This window comes from Budorcas taxicolor, chromosome 15 (assembly GCF_023091745.1).
Source record: "Budorcas taxicolor isolate Tak-1 chromosome 15, Takin1.1, whole genome shotgun sequence".
Lineage (NCBI taxonomy): Eukaryota > Metazoa > Chordata > Mammalia > Artiodactyla > Bovidae > Budorcas > Budorcas taxicolor.
The window spans coordinates 41,505,339-41,523,008 of NC_068924.1; the positions used below are offsets into that span (position 1 = coordinate 41,505,339).

A 17,670-nucleotide genomic window follows, 5' to 3' on the forward strand; every position below is an offset into this window, starting at 1 on the left:
ATTCTGTGCAATAGGCTATAGGCTGAGAAACCTCAGCATAGACCAGGCCCCATGTATTGCACTGCCCAGAGAAGAAGATAGTATCCCTGAACAAGGTGCTGGCTACTCAGAGAGTGTTCCTTACAAAGTGTGTATCTCTTCATGCTTAAACCAGAATCCTCCACTCTACAGTGCATTTAAACAGCTGAAAGTTGCAGTGTGGAGCAAGTGGTAAGCTGAGCTTTGAACCCTAGGTACTCTGATCCCAGAGCCCGAGTTCTTCAACCTGATGTTACCCTGCCTTGATTCATTACTGCATTGTTTACAACATTGAAAGACTGGACATAACCAGGATTTCCATTAATAAGAGATCTATTTAAGTAAATTATGAATAGCCCAATAAGGAGTTTCTGTGCAGTTGCTAAATATAATGATTAAAATGTAAATTTTTATTTATTGGCATGAAGAAAGTCCATAATTTATTACAAACAAAAAGCAAAACCCCAGTATTTACAGGGTAACTCTGTTTTTTAGTTTTAAAAAAGTGTAGACATAGAATATCTCTGTGTAGACATAGAATATTCTGAAATAATATATATGGAACTACTACTAATAGTTATTTCCAGGCAGTGGTAAAAACCCAGGTAATTTTAATTTTTTGATCCCTTTTTATATTTCTATAGTAAAGCTGTATTACTTATAATTAGAAAAAAAAAATCATTTCAATTTTTTTAAAACAAAGACTGTTCCTATAAACAGCTCCTATAAACTGTTCCCAGAACTTTGTGAATCTGGTTAATCCTATTTAAAACTCTTTCATTATTTCTCCAGTTGTTTCTCTATGCCCTGTTTGTTCATGATCAGCACTATTCTACAAAGAGCCCATCTGACTGTATAAGCAGTAAAAAGCTTTACTGTACTAATAGGTAGAAATAACTCTAAAACTTCTTTCACTTCTTCCGATCTTGAGCATTTCAGTCATCCATGAGATCACTGTAAACTCCCAAATCACTCACTAAAATAAAGCAATTTGAAAAAAATTTTTTGAAAAGGAGCTTCAGGAGTACTAATTAGTATGTTTTAACAGAGACTATTTTGCAAACTATACTAAAGGGATTGGCAATCAGGGCTGTCCATTAAAATCACACAGGATGCTTCTAGAACATTCAATGCCTAGGCCCTACCCCAGGATTCAGAGACTGGTCAGCCCTGGCTTCTCCCTTCCTAGCTCATCCTCAATTCAATATCTCCTGTTTTCCATTCAGTCAGAATCATCCAATGGAAAAGGCAACCCACCTGTCTCCTCAGCACTGCCTGCACTTTTGGAAAAGTGAGTATGTCCATTTTCTTCTTAACTTTGGGGATCTCGGAGGAAAAGTTCTCCAGCTCACTTTCCTCCCATCCTCACTCATAAAATGCAGTGGGGGGCAGATTAAGTTCTAGGGGGAAATGAATGGTACTCTGAGACCCACAAGGATTTCAGACCCAGTTTGCAAAATTTCTGGACAAGGAAGATGCTGTAGATGAGTGCAAGTGTGCCTCAATCCTAGAAGAGCCCAGAGGGGACAGAAGCCTTCTTTATTCATTAGGATCCTTTGAGCTACAGGTACAAGAAAGCCCCAAATCAAAGGTGTTTAAATAGTAGGTGAGGCTTTTCCTGGTATGGCAGGGCCCCAGCTCAGCCTCTATAGTTTCCTTGTCTCTCCCCACTTTGCATGTTGACTTCATCAGCAGATTTGTGACAAATGGCTAATGCCAGGTGTTTCATCCAGACATGACAACATGTTGAGGAAGAAAGGGACCATCTTGTCCCATGCTTGTTTCTTAGGGACCAGTCTTTCAGTCTTCCTTTTTATCTTGTTAGCAGATTTGGAACATGGTCCCTTTCTAAACCAATCACAGGCAATGTGATTGACAATGAGATTGTCATCATAGCTTTAAACTATACCCTGGAGATGGGAAGAGAAGATCAGCTTCCCATGGAGCAAATGGATCCATGAAGCAGAGTAAATTCCCAGGCATAAATCACGTTGCTGTTAGGAAACAGGAGGAAGAATGAATAATGGGTTGGCAACAAACAGTTTCTGCTACATGTAACTTTTCTAGGCATCTATGCTATTTGCAGTTCTTTTCATCCTTAGCTGAAGCAAGGCAGGTTATTTCTACATACTCAGAGAAGTTTATAACTTGCTTTTCCAATTCTTTCATTTACTTGCTGGAAACATCTGGATCACAGCTGCCACCTCTCAGAACTTTCCCCTGTGTCTTTCTTCATTTGGTAGAACATACACCTCTATTCTTCCTTCTTCCTTGCCTTGAGACAGCTTTAGTACTTCATTTTTCATTGCTGTTAGAATAGTTTTGTTTGACCTGGCAAGGAAGGTCTGTGTCGTGTGCCTTTTTTTAGTACAGGCAAGCTCCCAGCTCCTCACCCCAGACTCAGCCTGTTTTCCTCACTTCTCAGTATATGCAGCCACCAACCTATCACTCAGTGATTCATTCTCTGCCCATTAATCTTGAAGTTGGCTGGCAATTCTTCACCTTGCCACCTTACCCAGAGAAAGCTTAGAGATCCTTCATGTTAAGTAGGGTGTTTTGTTTGTTTCCTTGTTTTTTTGATCACTTCAGGGACATTGTAAAGGGGCGATAGACTCACAACCGTGTGGAGCTAATAGAGCCTACAGAATCTTGCCAAGTCCCTAGAGTCATAGTGTCTAGGCCATGGTCTCTGAATCTCTCCAGAAACAGTCATCTGATGCCCTGAGTGAGAGGAGCATGCTAAAATTCTCCCCCCAGGTCCCACCTTAGGACACACCAACCCCTTTTCCAAGAGGGCCCTAACAAGGCTCCATTCTCAACCCTCAGCCTGTAGAGCCAGTCAAGGCAGAAGATCTATATCCCCTTTCTCCCCAGCAGACTTTCAGGACGCGGCAGGGCCTGTACTCTGTAGAATGAATGCTCAGGCCAGCTGACAGCTTCCATCTGAGGCAGCAGAGATCATCAAGGATCTAAACTATCCTTAAGTAGGAGAAAGTGAGGTACAAAACTGGGACAGTAGGCAGCAGCCCTGAATCAGGAGCGGCAACGAATGAGGATCAATGGTGGCAGCACCACTCCAAGGGTATAGAACCAAGAGAGACCCAGACAGAGTGAGGACTGAACCTCGTCGAGCAAGAAACCCTAAAGAAGCAACTGCGTGCTGCTCATTCTTATGGGCTATTCAAAAAGACCACTGTGATACATTACCCATGCTGTGGTTGACTTGCCTGTTGGGAATACACCCAGTCTATAAAGATGACTGCAAAAAGGGGAGGGTCTATTCAAAGGAGGAGGGATTCAGATTAACAACAACTCTCCATTCTGGATTTCTAAAAGATGCAAAGTAATTTTGATCTAAATTTATGGAACTGGAAATATCTGATGGATTGCCAAGAGATCGGCAATGAGACAATCTGTGAGTGAAAATGAATTCTTAATTTCCATTCTAACAGAAACATAGTTGTTTATAACTGCCTTTTCCATACTGTTAAAGAGAAACAATGCATTATCAGTTCATATGTATTACTACCTAGATTGTTGTGTTTCAATGATCTCACATTTCCCTAAGCATACAGTGATTGAGCAGGAAGGGAGTTGGCTAAGCACAAGAAAGATGATGAGAAGATCATATTTCCTGTGGATAGTTCACAAGCAAATACCTGATCACAGACTGCACTCCCGATAATAACTTGAAAGAATTCTGAGCCTTGTTCTTCCAGATGACTTCATAGAAACCCATTCTTCACTCAACAAGGGTCTAGGAACCTGTAGACTTAGAGAAAAATAGAGTAATATTTAAAATTAGTATTAAAGATTAAAATAGAAGAAGGCTCAAGAACAGTTTCATTTTAACTTGAAACAGTTTCAGTTTAACTTGAAAAAGCTATTTATTCATAGTCTTTCATTTCTTCACCAATTAATGACCAAGACCCAGGCACCTGGAATGCACTCAAAGAGCTCACAGTATAATGGGAAAGACAGATGGAAAACAGCCTATTGTAATATAGTGTGATGAGTGATATCAGAACGAAGAACAGGTTATAAGCAAACAACACACAAGAAAATGAGCACATCACCCAGTTTTGGTAATTGGGGTTGCTTAGAAAACATTTCCTCTGGCAATTTATGTTAAAAGTGAAACCTGAAAGTTATAATAGTTAACCAGGTAACTAGGAGGTTAATAACATTCCAGGCACCAAGGCAATAAAGTATGGAGTAATCAAGGAATAATATTGAAGATAATGAGAATTACTCTTATTATTTACTGCATGCTTACTTTATGCCAAGTTCTGTTCTAATTGCTTTGCATTAATGATCACCTTTAATCCTTATAATAATACCATGAGGAAGGTATACTATGAATATTTTTGTCTTATAGATGGGGAAACTGAAACTCAGAGAAACCATCACATGCCTGAGGATACACAGCTAGTAGATAATAAATCTCATGCGCTTAACCTCTTAATAGACACTCCAGCTGGAAAAATGGGAAGACATTCAGTGTGACACGAAAGAAGAGAGTGGATTTAAGAGCTATTTTTGAAAAAGCTCCTGTGAGCTATTGTGAAAGAACTTGGTGACTGGGCGTGGAGTGGAGGGTGGAATGGATGGGGGTGCAAAGTGCACACAGAGCCATTCACTGAAGGATCAGCACCATCATAAATGCGGATGGTGCACAGGGCTGGTTTCATAAAAGGGGCCATTATATTGCTATAGCACAGAGCAATTTCCTCTTTAATCTGTAAAATAACCATTTATACATTTTTGAAGCAGTCAAGATAATTGCTTAAAGGTTTTATATGACATTAAATGTATGTAGTGAAACAGTTCCCCTTTGCTGATAGTATTCTGGAATGGATTAGCCCTCAAGCAACCTATTAGTAAACTCCAGGAACCTGGGACTGAGTAACCGAGACTAAGGGAGTTCTTGTAGCCAAGGTCCCCCAGGCTGGACTTGTCTGAGGGAACCTTGGTAATGGGGGTGGCTTCCAGACATAGCTGAGTCCGAGAAGGTAAGATCTGTCCATGGGAAAGCACTGGAGTCGCTTTCAAATACTGTTGACCACGTGGGAAAAATAGAATCTAATGTATCTGCAGGTCAAACAACACATTTTGACTAAATATCTCTTCACATTACTGAGCTAAGCACAATGACAAACATTTTTGACCCAGTGGACGTGAAAGAACAATGAGCCTCATTCTAATCAGTCATCTCAGGAAGAAAGCACACAAGATTATGAACTGGGGACAGATGCCAAGATCCATGAGTGTCTGGCCCAGAAATCTCAAGGTGGGCACTGGCTGTGCTCAGCTCCAAGTTTACAACCATGCATAGGGGTTCCTTCAGCTCAGTCCAAATACTGAGTTCTCAGGAAAGAGTCATTTACATAGAGGACCTGCCCATTTTGTAAGATTAACCGGTAGGGGATGAGCCACAGCGAAGGCAATACAGCTCAGCAAACACTTAAAGGCGCTTCCCATGTGCTAAGCATCATTCAAACTGAAACAGCCTTTCTCTGCAATCACAGTCATACAGAAGGAAGAGCATGTGTATAAAGTGCCATGGCTCTGAGTTATGCTGTAAAAGAGGTTTCCTGAGAGTATAAAGGGAGAGATCAACTTTAACCAGAGGGTATGAGAGAGAGGAAAACATTAGCAAGAGTTCCACAAAGGAAAATATATTTGAACAAAGCCTTTGAAGTGCATGGGGAGAAGATTCCAGATAGTTGGAGAAGATATTTTAGGAACTATAAGCTCAGTCTAGGGGCTTCCCTGGTGGCTCAGATGGTAAAAAATCTGTCTGCAGTGAAAGAAACCTGGGTTCAATCTCTGAGTTGAGAAGAACCCCTGGAGAAACAAATGGCTGCCCACTCCAGTATTCTTGCTTGGAGAATTCTATGGACAGAGGAGCCTGGTGGGCGACAGTCCATGGGGTTGCAAAGAGTCAGACACAAATGAGCAACTAACACACACACAGGCTCAGTCTAGGGGTCAGGAAATAACTGCAAACATTTTACACCCTGCCATATTTTGTAAAGGCTTCCCATAGCTCAGTCAGTAAAGAATCTGCCTGCAATGCAGAGACCTGGGTTCAATTCCTGGGTTGGGAAGATCCCCTGGAGAGGGAAATGGCAACCCACTCCAGTATTCTTGCCTGAAGAATTCCATGGACAGAGGAGCCTGGTGGGCTACAGTCCATGGGGTCGCAAGATTCGGACACAACTTAGTGACTACACCACCACCACATTTTGTACAAGAATGGCTTTCCCTGCCCTTGGCTGTCGCTCTGTTTTTCTGCTCTTTTTCTAATCATTTGGAAAAACAAGAAAATTGTACGTTCGGCAGAGGTCACATAGAAGGGAGGGGATAATGTGATTTTAAAAAGGAGAAATGTTATGAATAGCTGATATTTTTAGAGTGTTCTTTCTTGTTCACAATGGGTTTTGGTTTCCAACCTGATGAAATATAAATTTTACAAGGCCTGAAGGAAACTGATGCTGAGAATGAGGAGACTCACTTATGAGGTGGTCAGGGAGGGTAGCTGCTGTGAGCTTCAGAGTCCTGGCTGCAAAGCTCTAGTCACTGGTCTGCCTTGTTTGTGGTCTCCTCCATGACAGGACTCTCATTGGAATTCCAGGCCCCTAGGTGAGCTGCAGGATACATAGAGAAGGCATGGCCATCAGGATATTTCCTTTCAACTCGTGATTTCATACCTCAAGTGGACTCCTGGCACCATCAGCTATCCTGCTTTAATCTAGCACATTTGTCCCCCTTACCTCCACCTCATGATGCGTACGCCTTCTCTTCCCTCCTCAAGATTGCCTAGCCTCCCTACTTCTCACTTTTAGTAGATGACCTTGTTTTTCCATTTTATAAAGAAAATTTAAGCTCTTGGATGAGAAGATTCCTCTCATCTTCTTTTGCCAGATTCCCAGCCCCCCATCTCCATCGCCTTCCTGCCTTTGTTATGACTAAGGAGAAGTTTCTCTACCTTTCTAAGGTCTGCCCCTACTTTCCTTTTCAAAGGGTGTATTTCTTCGGTCCTCCCTTTCCTCTCATCCCCGCTACTGAACCATTCTATGCACATTCACGTGTGTTTCTGTCCCTTGACCCACTGCTTCAGCTGCACAGTCCGCCCACTCCCTGTCCTTGTCAGTTTCCTGTGTCTACGTCTTCACCTTTCTCACCTCCCAGTCTTCACTCAGCCCTTTCCAATCTGTCTTTGGCTCCGGCAGTGTCACCAGAGCTCTTCTTGACCTCCACGGTATCCAGTCCAAGAGTCACTTTTCCTATACACATCTGAGTCAGATTCTCAGAAGTTTGTGCGTATGTGAGACAACGCTCCCTCCTTGACACGCTTTCCATGTTCAGGGCGGGCAGGGGAAGAGGGTCCTGTTGCTCGCTGCTTATAAAATCAATAAAGTGGTAGAAAGGAAAATTCCTTTCATTGGAATGCTGGTAGTCTGTGAAGATGGTGGACTCACTGTCCCCCAAAACCACCTCCAAAGATCCTGCATGGCCAGGAAACCTTTAAGCAGAAGGAGGGAAGTCATCTCAGTTAATCAATGGGATGCGGGTCAGAGTGGTCACTGTCCCCCCACTGCGTGTAGTCTCATTGACTCTAGATGTTATGTTGTTCACACAGTTTGGTCACATGGTTTGTTTGGGAGATGACTGGGGAGCTAGGGAATAGATCTGGTCATCTGTTAACTTATTCTTCATTTCTACCTTTTTGATCTATAGGAGGAACCAGAAAGTTAGGCAAGTTGTGCTTGCGCCAGAGATAAGTAGAGCACGGTGGTGCCTGGTTTAAAAATTAGTTACAGGGACTTTCTTGGCAGACCAGTAGTTAAGACTCTGAGCTTCCAACACAGGGTGGGATGGGGTGGGGTATGGTGGAGTGAAGTAGGTTGATTCCTGGTCAAGGAACTAAGATCCTATATGCTGTATGGCATGAATGAATGAATGAATGGTTAGTTTCAATATAGCTTTGCTAAAGTGGCAAGGAAAGGGGCTTCCTTCTGAAGGAGGTTTCCCACAAAGAGCTGCTTACATTTTCTCAGCTCCCAGGACTCCTCACTCTCCAGATTCTCCTCTCACCTCTCTGCCTGCTACTTCTCAGCTCCTCCGCAGGCTCCTCCTTCTCCACCTGAGCTAAGGGTGGACATGCACATGGCTCGGTCCTGGGTCATCTTCTCATCTTCCCTCACACTTGTCCCCAGACATTCTTTCCCACTCCTCTGGGATTAAACCCCAGCTTCCTCCTGAATGTCTCCAGTCTAGAGTTCTCCTCTTATGCACTACGGTACATGCAACTGCCAACTTGGCATCTCCAGCTAGACACCTCGCAGGCATCAAAAATACATCTTATCCAGAAGTTAACTCTTACTTCATTGCCTCTCTTCAGTCCCTCAAACTTCACATCTTTTGTATCTCAAGGTCTTCACACATCTGAATCCTCTACCTTGCATGATCTTCCCTCTGCCATAGATGTGGCTGGCTTTTCATCTTTCAGGTCTGTTATTCCATTTCCAAGAGGTCTTTTGTAGCCATTCAATCTAAGCAGATTCTTCCCTTGTTATTTTCTGTCATTGCACAGAGTTTATTTCTCTCATAAAAGTCATCACAATTTGTAATTAATTTAATATTTTTTCTTAACTTTTTTGGGCATTTTCTCCTGCTGTGCTCCATGTTGGCTAAGACTTTTTCTTTTGTTTCCTAATGTTTCCCCAGCACATTACAAGGTGCCTGTGACTTAATCCTGGGTAGATATTTAAATGAATGAAGCAGAAGATGGACCACAGGGATGGGATGACTCTGAACATTTGGTCCACCCCCATCTTCTTCCTCTTAGTGCCCTGGAGCTCCCAATAGCTGTCTGTCTACTCACAGCATCTCCTGGAATAAGAACGAAAGTGGGTTTGAGAGCAGGAGGGAAAAGGGGAGCTGGTACAGTACTGGATGTTTGGGGGTCGTCTAGGGAGGATTCATGGACCAGAGCCTTTAAAAAAAACGAATCTTATCTCAAGATAGAAAGATTGAAATGGATTCAACCAGAATGAGCTTCCTCACTTCTGTGCAGGAACAGGCCAAAGACATGGTTTGGTTTTCAGATGCCCTATCTGTCCCTGAAAGGATGTCCTGTACTTGCCTTCTCACTAGTGGAAAGACAAATGGGGACCCAGATTGTGAAGCCTCTGCTTCTGTGCTGACTCCAAGCTGCCTGGAGGGGATCAGCCAAGAGGCTAAGGCCAGGATGGAGGAAGAAGCTTACAACAAGGGGTGAGTCAGCTGTCAGCAGCCCTGAGGTCACCTGGCGTGTCTCACAAGATACCTTCCCACAGACCTTTCCTGTTTCTTAAAGGATTTAGGGAAGCAACTCATGGCCCCAGGACCTCCTTGCCTGAGTAAGGAATTACATAGGAAAGAGCAGTACTGTTCCACAGGAAAGACAGGAGGAAATGGGGCAAGAGGGTGTGGTTAGATAATAACCAGACTGCCCTCTTTTTAGGCATAAAGCCACCAGAATGATCTGGAAGTCAAAGGCCCTGGGTGGGTTCCTCTTGGTGGTGCCTGAGGCTTCCTGACACATGCCCAGAGCAGTCACGCCGCTGCCAGCAGTGTCGTGGAGCAGCTGCAGCCCCACTTCCCAGAACTGCCTCAGTCATCCCTTCTTCTTGCCACAGGAGTCCCCTCAACTTCTAGCCACTCCCTTCTCCAGTTGAGCTTTAGTAGCACCTTTGGCCTGTTGTCAGTCACTGATGGGGCAGAATACTGAGCAGGGCCCCCGCCCAGCCAGGTAAAGAATTACCTCTGACCAGGCACTGCATCCTGGGCTTCTTGCCCTGTAGCCCCTGAGGGAGCTGCAGCCTCTTTCTGACATGGAACCTGTGGGCTTTGGTGTGGTGGTACCTACAACCACAGTGGGGTTTGCCCCAGCCCAACTGTGCTGGCCTTAAACACTCAGTTGTTAGACGAGCAAAAAGTATGCTCAGGGTAATATCAATCCTGGGAGAAGGAAGTCAGAAGATTTCTCTCGAAAAGCCTGTCTTTTCACCCATACCTGTCCTCTGTACTTAGAATGGAGGGGAGTGAATGCTTCCATTGGCTTTGCGACCATTTACAGAGAACTTGTGTGCGTTTCACTTCTGCAAAGCTTCCCAACAAGCCTGTGTATGAGCCCCACCTTCCCTAGGCCAAGCTATACTCTTGTCACTTTCTCAAAATGTTCCATCACCTGTGCAATGGGTGCCAGCCCCTCCTTCTCACAGGGGAGTGGCCGAGGCTCCAAGGCCACACAGAGAGCAGACGCAGTCCTTAGCCCTCCCAAAAGGTTTGTTGGAGAAGAATCTAGCCAGGAGACTGCACCCACATTTTTTTCCCCATCTGTTTTGTCACACTTTCACATAAACAGGAAGGATGACTGGGGGTGAAGGGAAATCGTCCTGATATGAGCCGCCGTGGGATGTGGTGGCTTTTCCCTATTGTGTGGAGCCACAGGAAGTGAGTGCAGAATCCCGGCAAGTGCTCAGAGCCGCTCCTCTAGCAACTCGGGGAAGGATGCTCTGCATCTGCTGGCCTTTCCAGACTCAGTTGTTCATTGTTGCCTTCCAGATACCAGGAAGGTCTAAAGAAAACCAAGGAGCTTCAAGACCTGAAGGAGGAGGAGGAAGAACAGAAGAGCGAGAGCCCGGAGGAGCCGGAAGAGGTGGCAGAAACTGAGGAAGAGGAGAAGGAGCGGAGAAGCAGGTTGTAGCCCTCACAGTTGCTAACATGGGCCTCAGTCTCTTTCACCGCACAGCATCCCTGGAGGGGCCAGTCCAAGGCGTCCAGGGCCCAAGTGAGCAGCCAACAGAAACCAAGAGGGAACTCATGTCGGAGGAGGAGGCAGAGGGAATCCCAAAGAGTCCAAGTAGTTAACAAGGGGGTGTTTGCAAGGGTTTAGGGGTCAGTGATGGCCAAGGGTGGGGTCAGGAGCTCCTAAGAGCTGGGAAAATACAAGGGACCACAGTTAACTCACTGCCCAGCCATCCCCATGAGAGATCCAAGGTCAAGGGAGTTGGCCTGAAGCCCTAGAGGAGGATGGGGGTGGAGAGAACACGTGGAGATAGGGGACAACTGAACTTTGTGGCAAACATGAGTCTCCAAAAGGTTCCTTCCATGGTGACCAATCAAATTTGGTCATCTGGACATTGTTTTTCTTTGGATTGGAAATACTCAGATTTTTCTTTTTAAATATACTTTATATTTTAAGTGCATTTCCCACAAAATCCTGAAAAACCTATGTAACATGCAGATAAAGGTAATATAGATCCAGCATTTTGCCCTACCTGTGCCCTATGGATCTAGTGACAAATTGACATCCTGGATTTTAACAGAGGGCCCCAATTTTGTATATCCGGCCCTATTATCTCTATTAGCACATTTAAACTAGAAGTCTTGAGTTCTGGATTTTTAAAATGTAGTTACAGCTAACTTGGAACACTTCACCAAAATCACTGCTTTTAGACTCCCAGGCTACCTTTAGTCCAGAATGACTCTAGTCAAAAATGATCAATTAATCTAATCAGCTGCTTCATTTGTGATGGGGTATGTTGTCTATGCCTCATTGCTAGCAGACTCTGGAAACCATATGCATGCAATGAATAATAAAATGCAGATTCGAAGTGAGATGGATATGCTTCAAAGCACATAAGAACAAGCAGCAGAGCCCAGTTGGCAGATTCAACCAGAGTAAGAGGTGTTAGCCTGCATGAGTCAACTCCAGTGTTCATGGGAAGAGAAAGTGTTTCACAGTTGGAAACAAACGTGTGCTAGGATGCACTACCTCTGCTAGGGAGAGAAGCCTAGTGTTCACAATCAAAGCACAGTCCCTGCCCTGAGCGACTGGGTCCTGTCTTTCTCGGTCTTCTGGCTCTCCTGGGGGTCCTCTGCTCTCATTTTGTGGGCCACCACTCTATCTCCTCTCCTTTAACGCAGTCAAGCCCAGGCCTGACAACAGCCCTTTCTTTGGCTCCCTTCAAAAAAAAAGACAGGCTGGGACTTCTAACCCTTCCAAACACCAGGAAAGAACAAAAGGAACAGAACACAGAGAGTACATGGAATATAAACAAACTGGTTTACAAAGTACAGGGCTAGAATCCTTATCTAGCTGGTTTGATCTTGGGCCATTGGCAGCTCCCTCCTAATTCGTGGAATCCCAGCAGAAGAGAGGCTGTGCCCAGCTCTTCTTCTGTCCAGCTCTTGGTCAGCAGTGCGTGGCAACGGTTGCCTTTCACATCCAGCGTCCAAGAGTGTTCTCTCGGTCCTGCTGATCCTGAAAGGCCTTGTTCTCTCTCCCAATCCCTGCTCCCTCTCAGATTCACTTTCTGATCTTAAGAACATGCCTGGACCTCAGGGGATGGATACCAGGCATCAGCACACCCTCAGAAGGGTCCTTAGCACATGGTACAGCTTCACTTGTTCAGGCTCAGCAGTGTGGCATCATCTTCTCCATAACGACTGACACTGCTATCAGAGAAACTGCCCACTCACAGTCACAGGATCCCTTCCTCACCCGTCACCCAACCCAGACCAATCCCAAGAGCCATTGTCTTGAATGCCAGACAATCCATTCATCCCCAAGTCCCTAACACACATAGTTGCCTGCAGGCACCTCTACTCAAGCACAATTCCCACCCTGAAATTTTGGCATCTCACTAACAAGCAAGGTCTGAAGTTGTGAAAAGTTCCATGTCCTATTTAGTGCATTTGAAAAACACTAGGATCACCCCAGCAGCCAACCCTTTATTGAAGACATTCAACCTCAAACAATGAATCTCTCCTCTATTATAATAATATAATCTGTTCTCAATATTACTTTCTGGAGGATCAGCTTCAATGAACTTATTGGGTGAATCAACCCAAGATCTTAACTATATTAAAACAGAGAACATAGGTCTTCTGACATTTATGTAATGCACTGAATGAATGAGACTCATAAGATGGGACAGAAAACTGTTGTCTTGGCTCCCAGTGTCTCTTCAGAACTGCTCCATGGGGTTAAGATGATATTAGGCAGACTCTTCTACTTTTCCAATAACTCAGAAAATAGAAGCCCTCTGGTCAACTTTAAGTCCCAAGAATAACCTCATTTCAGCCATGTAAATGGCTGCTGCTGCTGCTACTAAGTCACTTCAGTCGTGTCGAACTCTGTGTGACCTCATAGATGTCAGCCCATCAGGCTCCTCCATCCCTGGGATTCCCCAGGCAAGAACACTGGAGTGGGTTGCCATTTTCTTCTCCAATGCATGAAATTTTAAAATGAAAGGGAAGTTGCTCAATCGTGTCCGACTCTTAGCAACCTCAAGGACTGCAGCCCACCAGGCTTGTCCATGGGAGTTTCCAGGCAAGAGTACTAGAGTGGGTTGCCAGTGCCTTCTCCGTGTAAATGGCTAGATCCCTGAAACAGTCAAAATCCTGAACTTAAAAAGTTCAGCCTTCTACCCATCCCTTCCTGCCTCCAGTCAGCTTGGCTCTGCCTCAGGAAGGAAGCTGATAGTGGGGACAGAGTTGACTACTTCTCGCTCTCTGTCACTTGTGCCCTCCACTGAGCTTAGTTAATGCAGCACCTGACCTCTCCAGGGCTGGGAAAGGGGACGGAGATTAAGGGTAGGAAAGGTATTAACTCGCTGGTCTTATTGTGAGCGGGCTCCAGGCCTTAGCAGGGATTTAAGGCTGATTTTTTTTAATTTATTTTTACTAATTTATTTGGTTGTGCCAGGTCTTAATTGTGGCATGTGGGATCTGTTTCCTGGACCAGCAATTGAACCCGGGCCCCCTGCATCGGGAGCTCAGGATCTTAGCCAATAGACAAGGGAAGTCCCCTGACTTTCTGGTTTTGTTCAGTGTGGTGTTGTATGGAACCTTCAGAGAACCCCACACCACCCCCCTTCCCACACCCACACCATTACTGAGGATCTCTCAACTGCAATTCCCTTTGTGAGGTCAAATGCAGCTCTTCTGTCTAGCTGCTTACAATCTCTCTCTCAGTCCTTGGGCAGCTGGAAGTGTACCTCTGTGCTCAGCTTCTGGGCAGCGTTTCCAGGTCTATGCCACCCTGCGCCAGCTCTCCCTCTCCTGCCTATGCCCAGTCAAAGTGAAATACGCATCTCTGGCCCACTAGTGGTGGGAGGACGGTTCTCGGTCTCATGGCCCCATGTTCTGATGGCATCAAGGAGTTCCGCAAGCTTCTCATTCTTCAGATCCCTCAGGTGGGGGTCGCACATCAGCCCACTCACCATGTGCCCAAACGGCAAGGTACTGAGCTCTCCACGCAACATCTCCTGGCCTAGGTGACGGGGAGCAACCTCACTCCTCCCAGTGGAGGAGTAGGCAGAACTCAGAACAACCAAAAATTGATTTCCAAAGGAATTCTATTTCTAATCAATAATTCTATTTCTAACCATTTTTATAGACTTTAAATAACTAACCAGCTGAGGGTCACAAAGCCTATCTTACCCTCCTCCTTCCCAACCCCTCTAAAGGATGGAGTGAGAGTGGGATTCTTCCAGCTCCAGCAGCTTGTTTTGGGGCCCAGAAAAATACAGCCCAAAAGAAAGACTGTGCCATAGCATCCAACTGTATCTAAATAGAAGTTAAAGAATCAAAACGGTGCCAGAAGAAAACAAGCTTCCATTTCCAAATCCTCTCTCCGCCTACAGTTAAGAAAGTAGCCAATAATTTTCCACCTTGGCTCATGTGCTCACTGTTTTGCTTTGCTTAACTGCTTCTGAAACAATTATCGATGGTTTCCCATGTGGAAAAGAAATCAACCAATGCTTTAACATCCAAGACAGGTACTCTGAGCATCTAATCCCTTTGTACAGAGGGTATTTGTTTAATCTTCTTACCCATTGTAAGACATCTAGAACTGTCTACTTCTCAGCAAGTGGCCTGCATATTTCAGGGTCTATGTGAGCCTCAGGATCTGGAGAAGGCCCTCCTGTCACTTCTCACCTCCTCCATTTGGTGATGTTCAGTATTCTCAGTTTTAGATCAATTGATCGATCAATCAATCTGGGATTAGAAACAGGAAGAAATTCCAGCTTAATGAACATGTCCAGGGCTTCTCCAGAGAGCTTTAAGAATGGACTCTTCCAAGTAGGCCATCTGACCAAATGTCTTTTCAGTACAGTCACTCAGTCATGTCCAACTCTTTGCGACCCCATAGACTGCAGCACGCCAGGTTTCCCTGTCCATCACCAACTCCCAGGGCTTGCTTAAACTCAGGTCCATCGAGTCAGTGATGCCATTCAATCATCTTTTAACTGTGCCACAAAAAGAGTGGAAAAGTTGAAATGCAGTCAGGAAAAGAAGAAGGAAAAGGTGGGGGGGTGGTGGGAAGAAAGGGGAGGTGGGAAGAAATTCTAGCTTAATGAATGTGTCCGAGGCTTCTCCAGAGAGCTTTAAGAAGGGACTCTGCCAAGTGGACCATCTGACCAAATGTCTTTTCAGTTCAATCACTCAGTCGTGTCCGACTCTTTCCAACCCAATGGACTGTAGCCTACCAGGCTCCTCCGTCCATGGAATTTTCCAGGCAAGAGTACTGGAGTGGGTTGCCATTTCCTTCTCCAGGGGAGCTTCCCAACCCAGGGATTGAACCCGGGTCTCCCGCACTGCAGGCAGATGCTTTACCGTCTGAGCTACCTGGGAAGCCAAGGGTGCAGGGTGGGGGGACACAGGCAAGAAGCAGAGGTGAGGGGATGAATGGCAAGGAGAGAAGAGAGAAAAGTGTGGAGAGACCAGAGAAAGTGGAGGAAGAGATATTTGGGAAAGAAGATTTATTTTAAATTTATATATATATATATTTTTTTAATTGAAGGATAATTTCTTTATAGAATTTTGTTGTTTTCTGTCAAACCTCAACATGAATCAGCCATAAGTATACATGTATCCCCTCTCATCTCCCCATCCCACTCCTCTAGGTTGATACAGAATCCCCATTTGAGTCTCCTGCGCCATACAGCAAATTGTGTTGGCTCTCTATTTTACTGGGAAGGAGGATTACCAGGACTGAGAAAATACTTGAATAAGTCACCCTGAGGTTGCCAGAGCTAGGAGTTCTCTGGAAGCCCCTGGGATGGTCTGAAGTGAGCTCTTGAGGTTCCTCATTCTGTGTTGTTTATTTATTTATTTTTTTTTTAATTTTAAAATCTTTAATTCTTACATGTGTTCCCAAACATGAACCCCCCTCCCACCTCCCTCCCCATAACATCTCTGTGGGTTATTCAACGTCAGGAGTCTTCTAGGAGTTCGTCACAGTCCTTCCACTCTGGACATGGTCATATGTGGAACTGAGCACAACAAATTATGCCTCTGAACATGGAGGCAGGGGACAGGTTGTGACACCAAGTACAGAGAAGATGCTGGGCCCGCATGGATGCATGGGAGTCTGGGTCAGCCAACCTGGATCTCGGGCCTTGGGGGAGTTCAGATGTCAATGACCATCTCATGAATGGATGAGGGCATGTGGACTGTTAGCATCAGAATCACCTGGGGAAATGTTTTAAACAGTAGACTCTTAGACCGTAGCTTTGAAGATTCTTAGTCTGTAGTCCTGCGGTATTTCGAATAATTACTGCTAAGCAATTCTGCACAGGTAAGTTTGAGAACCACGGCTCAAGACAACTTGGAAAGTATTCCAGACAGAAGTATGGGTCGGGGCATCTTATATGTGTCCAATATACTAAACCCGCCACCTGTTTTTTTTCATTTGACAGCAAACTTGAAGAACTGGTTCGTTTCTTACAAGTCATGTATCCCAAACTGTGTCAGCATTGGCAAGTCATCTGGATGATGGCCGCGGCGATGCTGGTCTTGACTGTCGTGCTGGGGCTCTACGGTTCTCACAGCTCTTGCGTAGAGCAGGCCGATGGGTCCCTTGGGAAATCCACGTGCTCAGCAGCCCAGCGGGACTCCTGGTGGAGCTCAGGACTCCAGCATGAGCAGCCTACAGAGCAGTAGAAAACCCAACACTCAGGCCGTGCCCTGCTCCAGCACACAGCCTGTCGCCCTTTCCTCAAGCGAGACGCGTCAGGCCTGGGCATGGGCATGCCACTGCTGCCATCAGGGGAGCAAGCAGGGGTTCCTTCACACTCGGCACCCCTGCGGGAGCTATTCACACACAATAGCTGATGTTCCTGGAGGATCAACAGAAAGCATCAGTGGACAAAGAAGTAGCCATCACCAGGGGACTTGAAGAGAAGAAGGGAATGCGGCCGCGCCAGTTCAGATGGCTGGGGAGAAACAAAATACCTTCCTCACAGGCAAACATGAAAAGCCCACTCTCCCTGGTTTTCCTCTCTACAACTGATCAGAAATCAGGCACGACTGTGCCTAAGGGCTAACTCTGCCCTGAGGATCAGACCTGGAATTTGGAATAGCAACATGAGTATCTTCCCATTTCACATCTCATTCTTACTGACTCTCCTTCAGCCTCGCCGCCTCCTCATTGCAATCACAGTTGCTCTTTACAGAAGATGGAAAGGTTTCTCAGAAAAATATTTAGGCTGATTTTAGCTCAGTGCTTGAAATGAAATGGGAAGATGTAAATTAACACATATGCCTCTGTACACATACAACACGCACACACAGAGACACATACACACACAG

The 17,670-nt window shown here is 45.3% G+C and overlaps 1 protein-coding gene across 1 annotated transcript in view; it reads left to right on the top strand.

Annotated features, from left to right (window-relative positions):
* Positions 1-17,022, top strand: part of IRAG1 (inositol 1,4,5-triphosphate receptor associated 1) — a 115,266-nt gene extending 98,244 nt beyond the window's left edge. The window contains exons 18-21 of the mRNA XM_052652881.1: positions 1,245-1,309; positions 9,181-9,300; positions 10,633-10,767; positions 16,779-17,022. Of these exons, the coding sequence (XP_052508841.1) occupies positions 1,245-1,309; positions 9,181-9,300; positions 10,633-10,767; positions 16,779-17,022 (564 nt within the window). The remainder of the gene's footprint in view (positions 1-1,244; positions 1,310-9,180; positions 9,301-10,632; positions 10,768-16,778) is intronic.
* Positions 17,023-17,670: the final 648 nt, after the last annotated feature.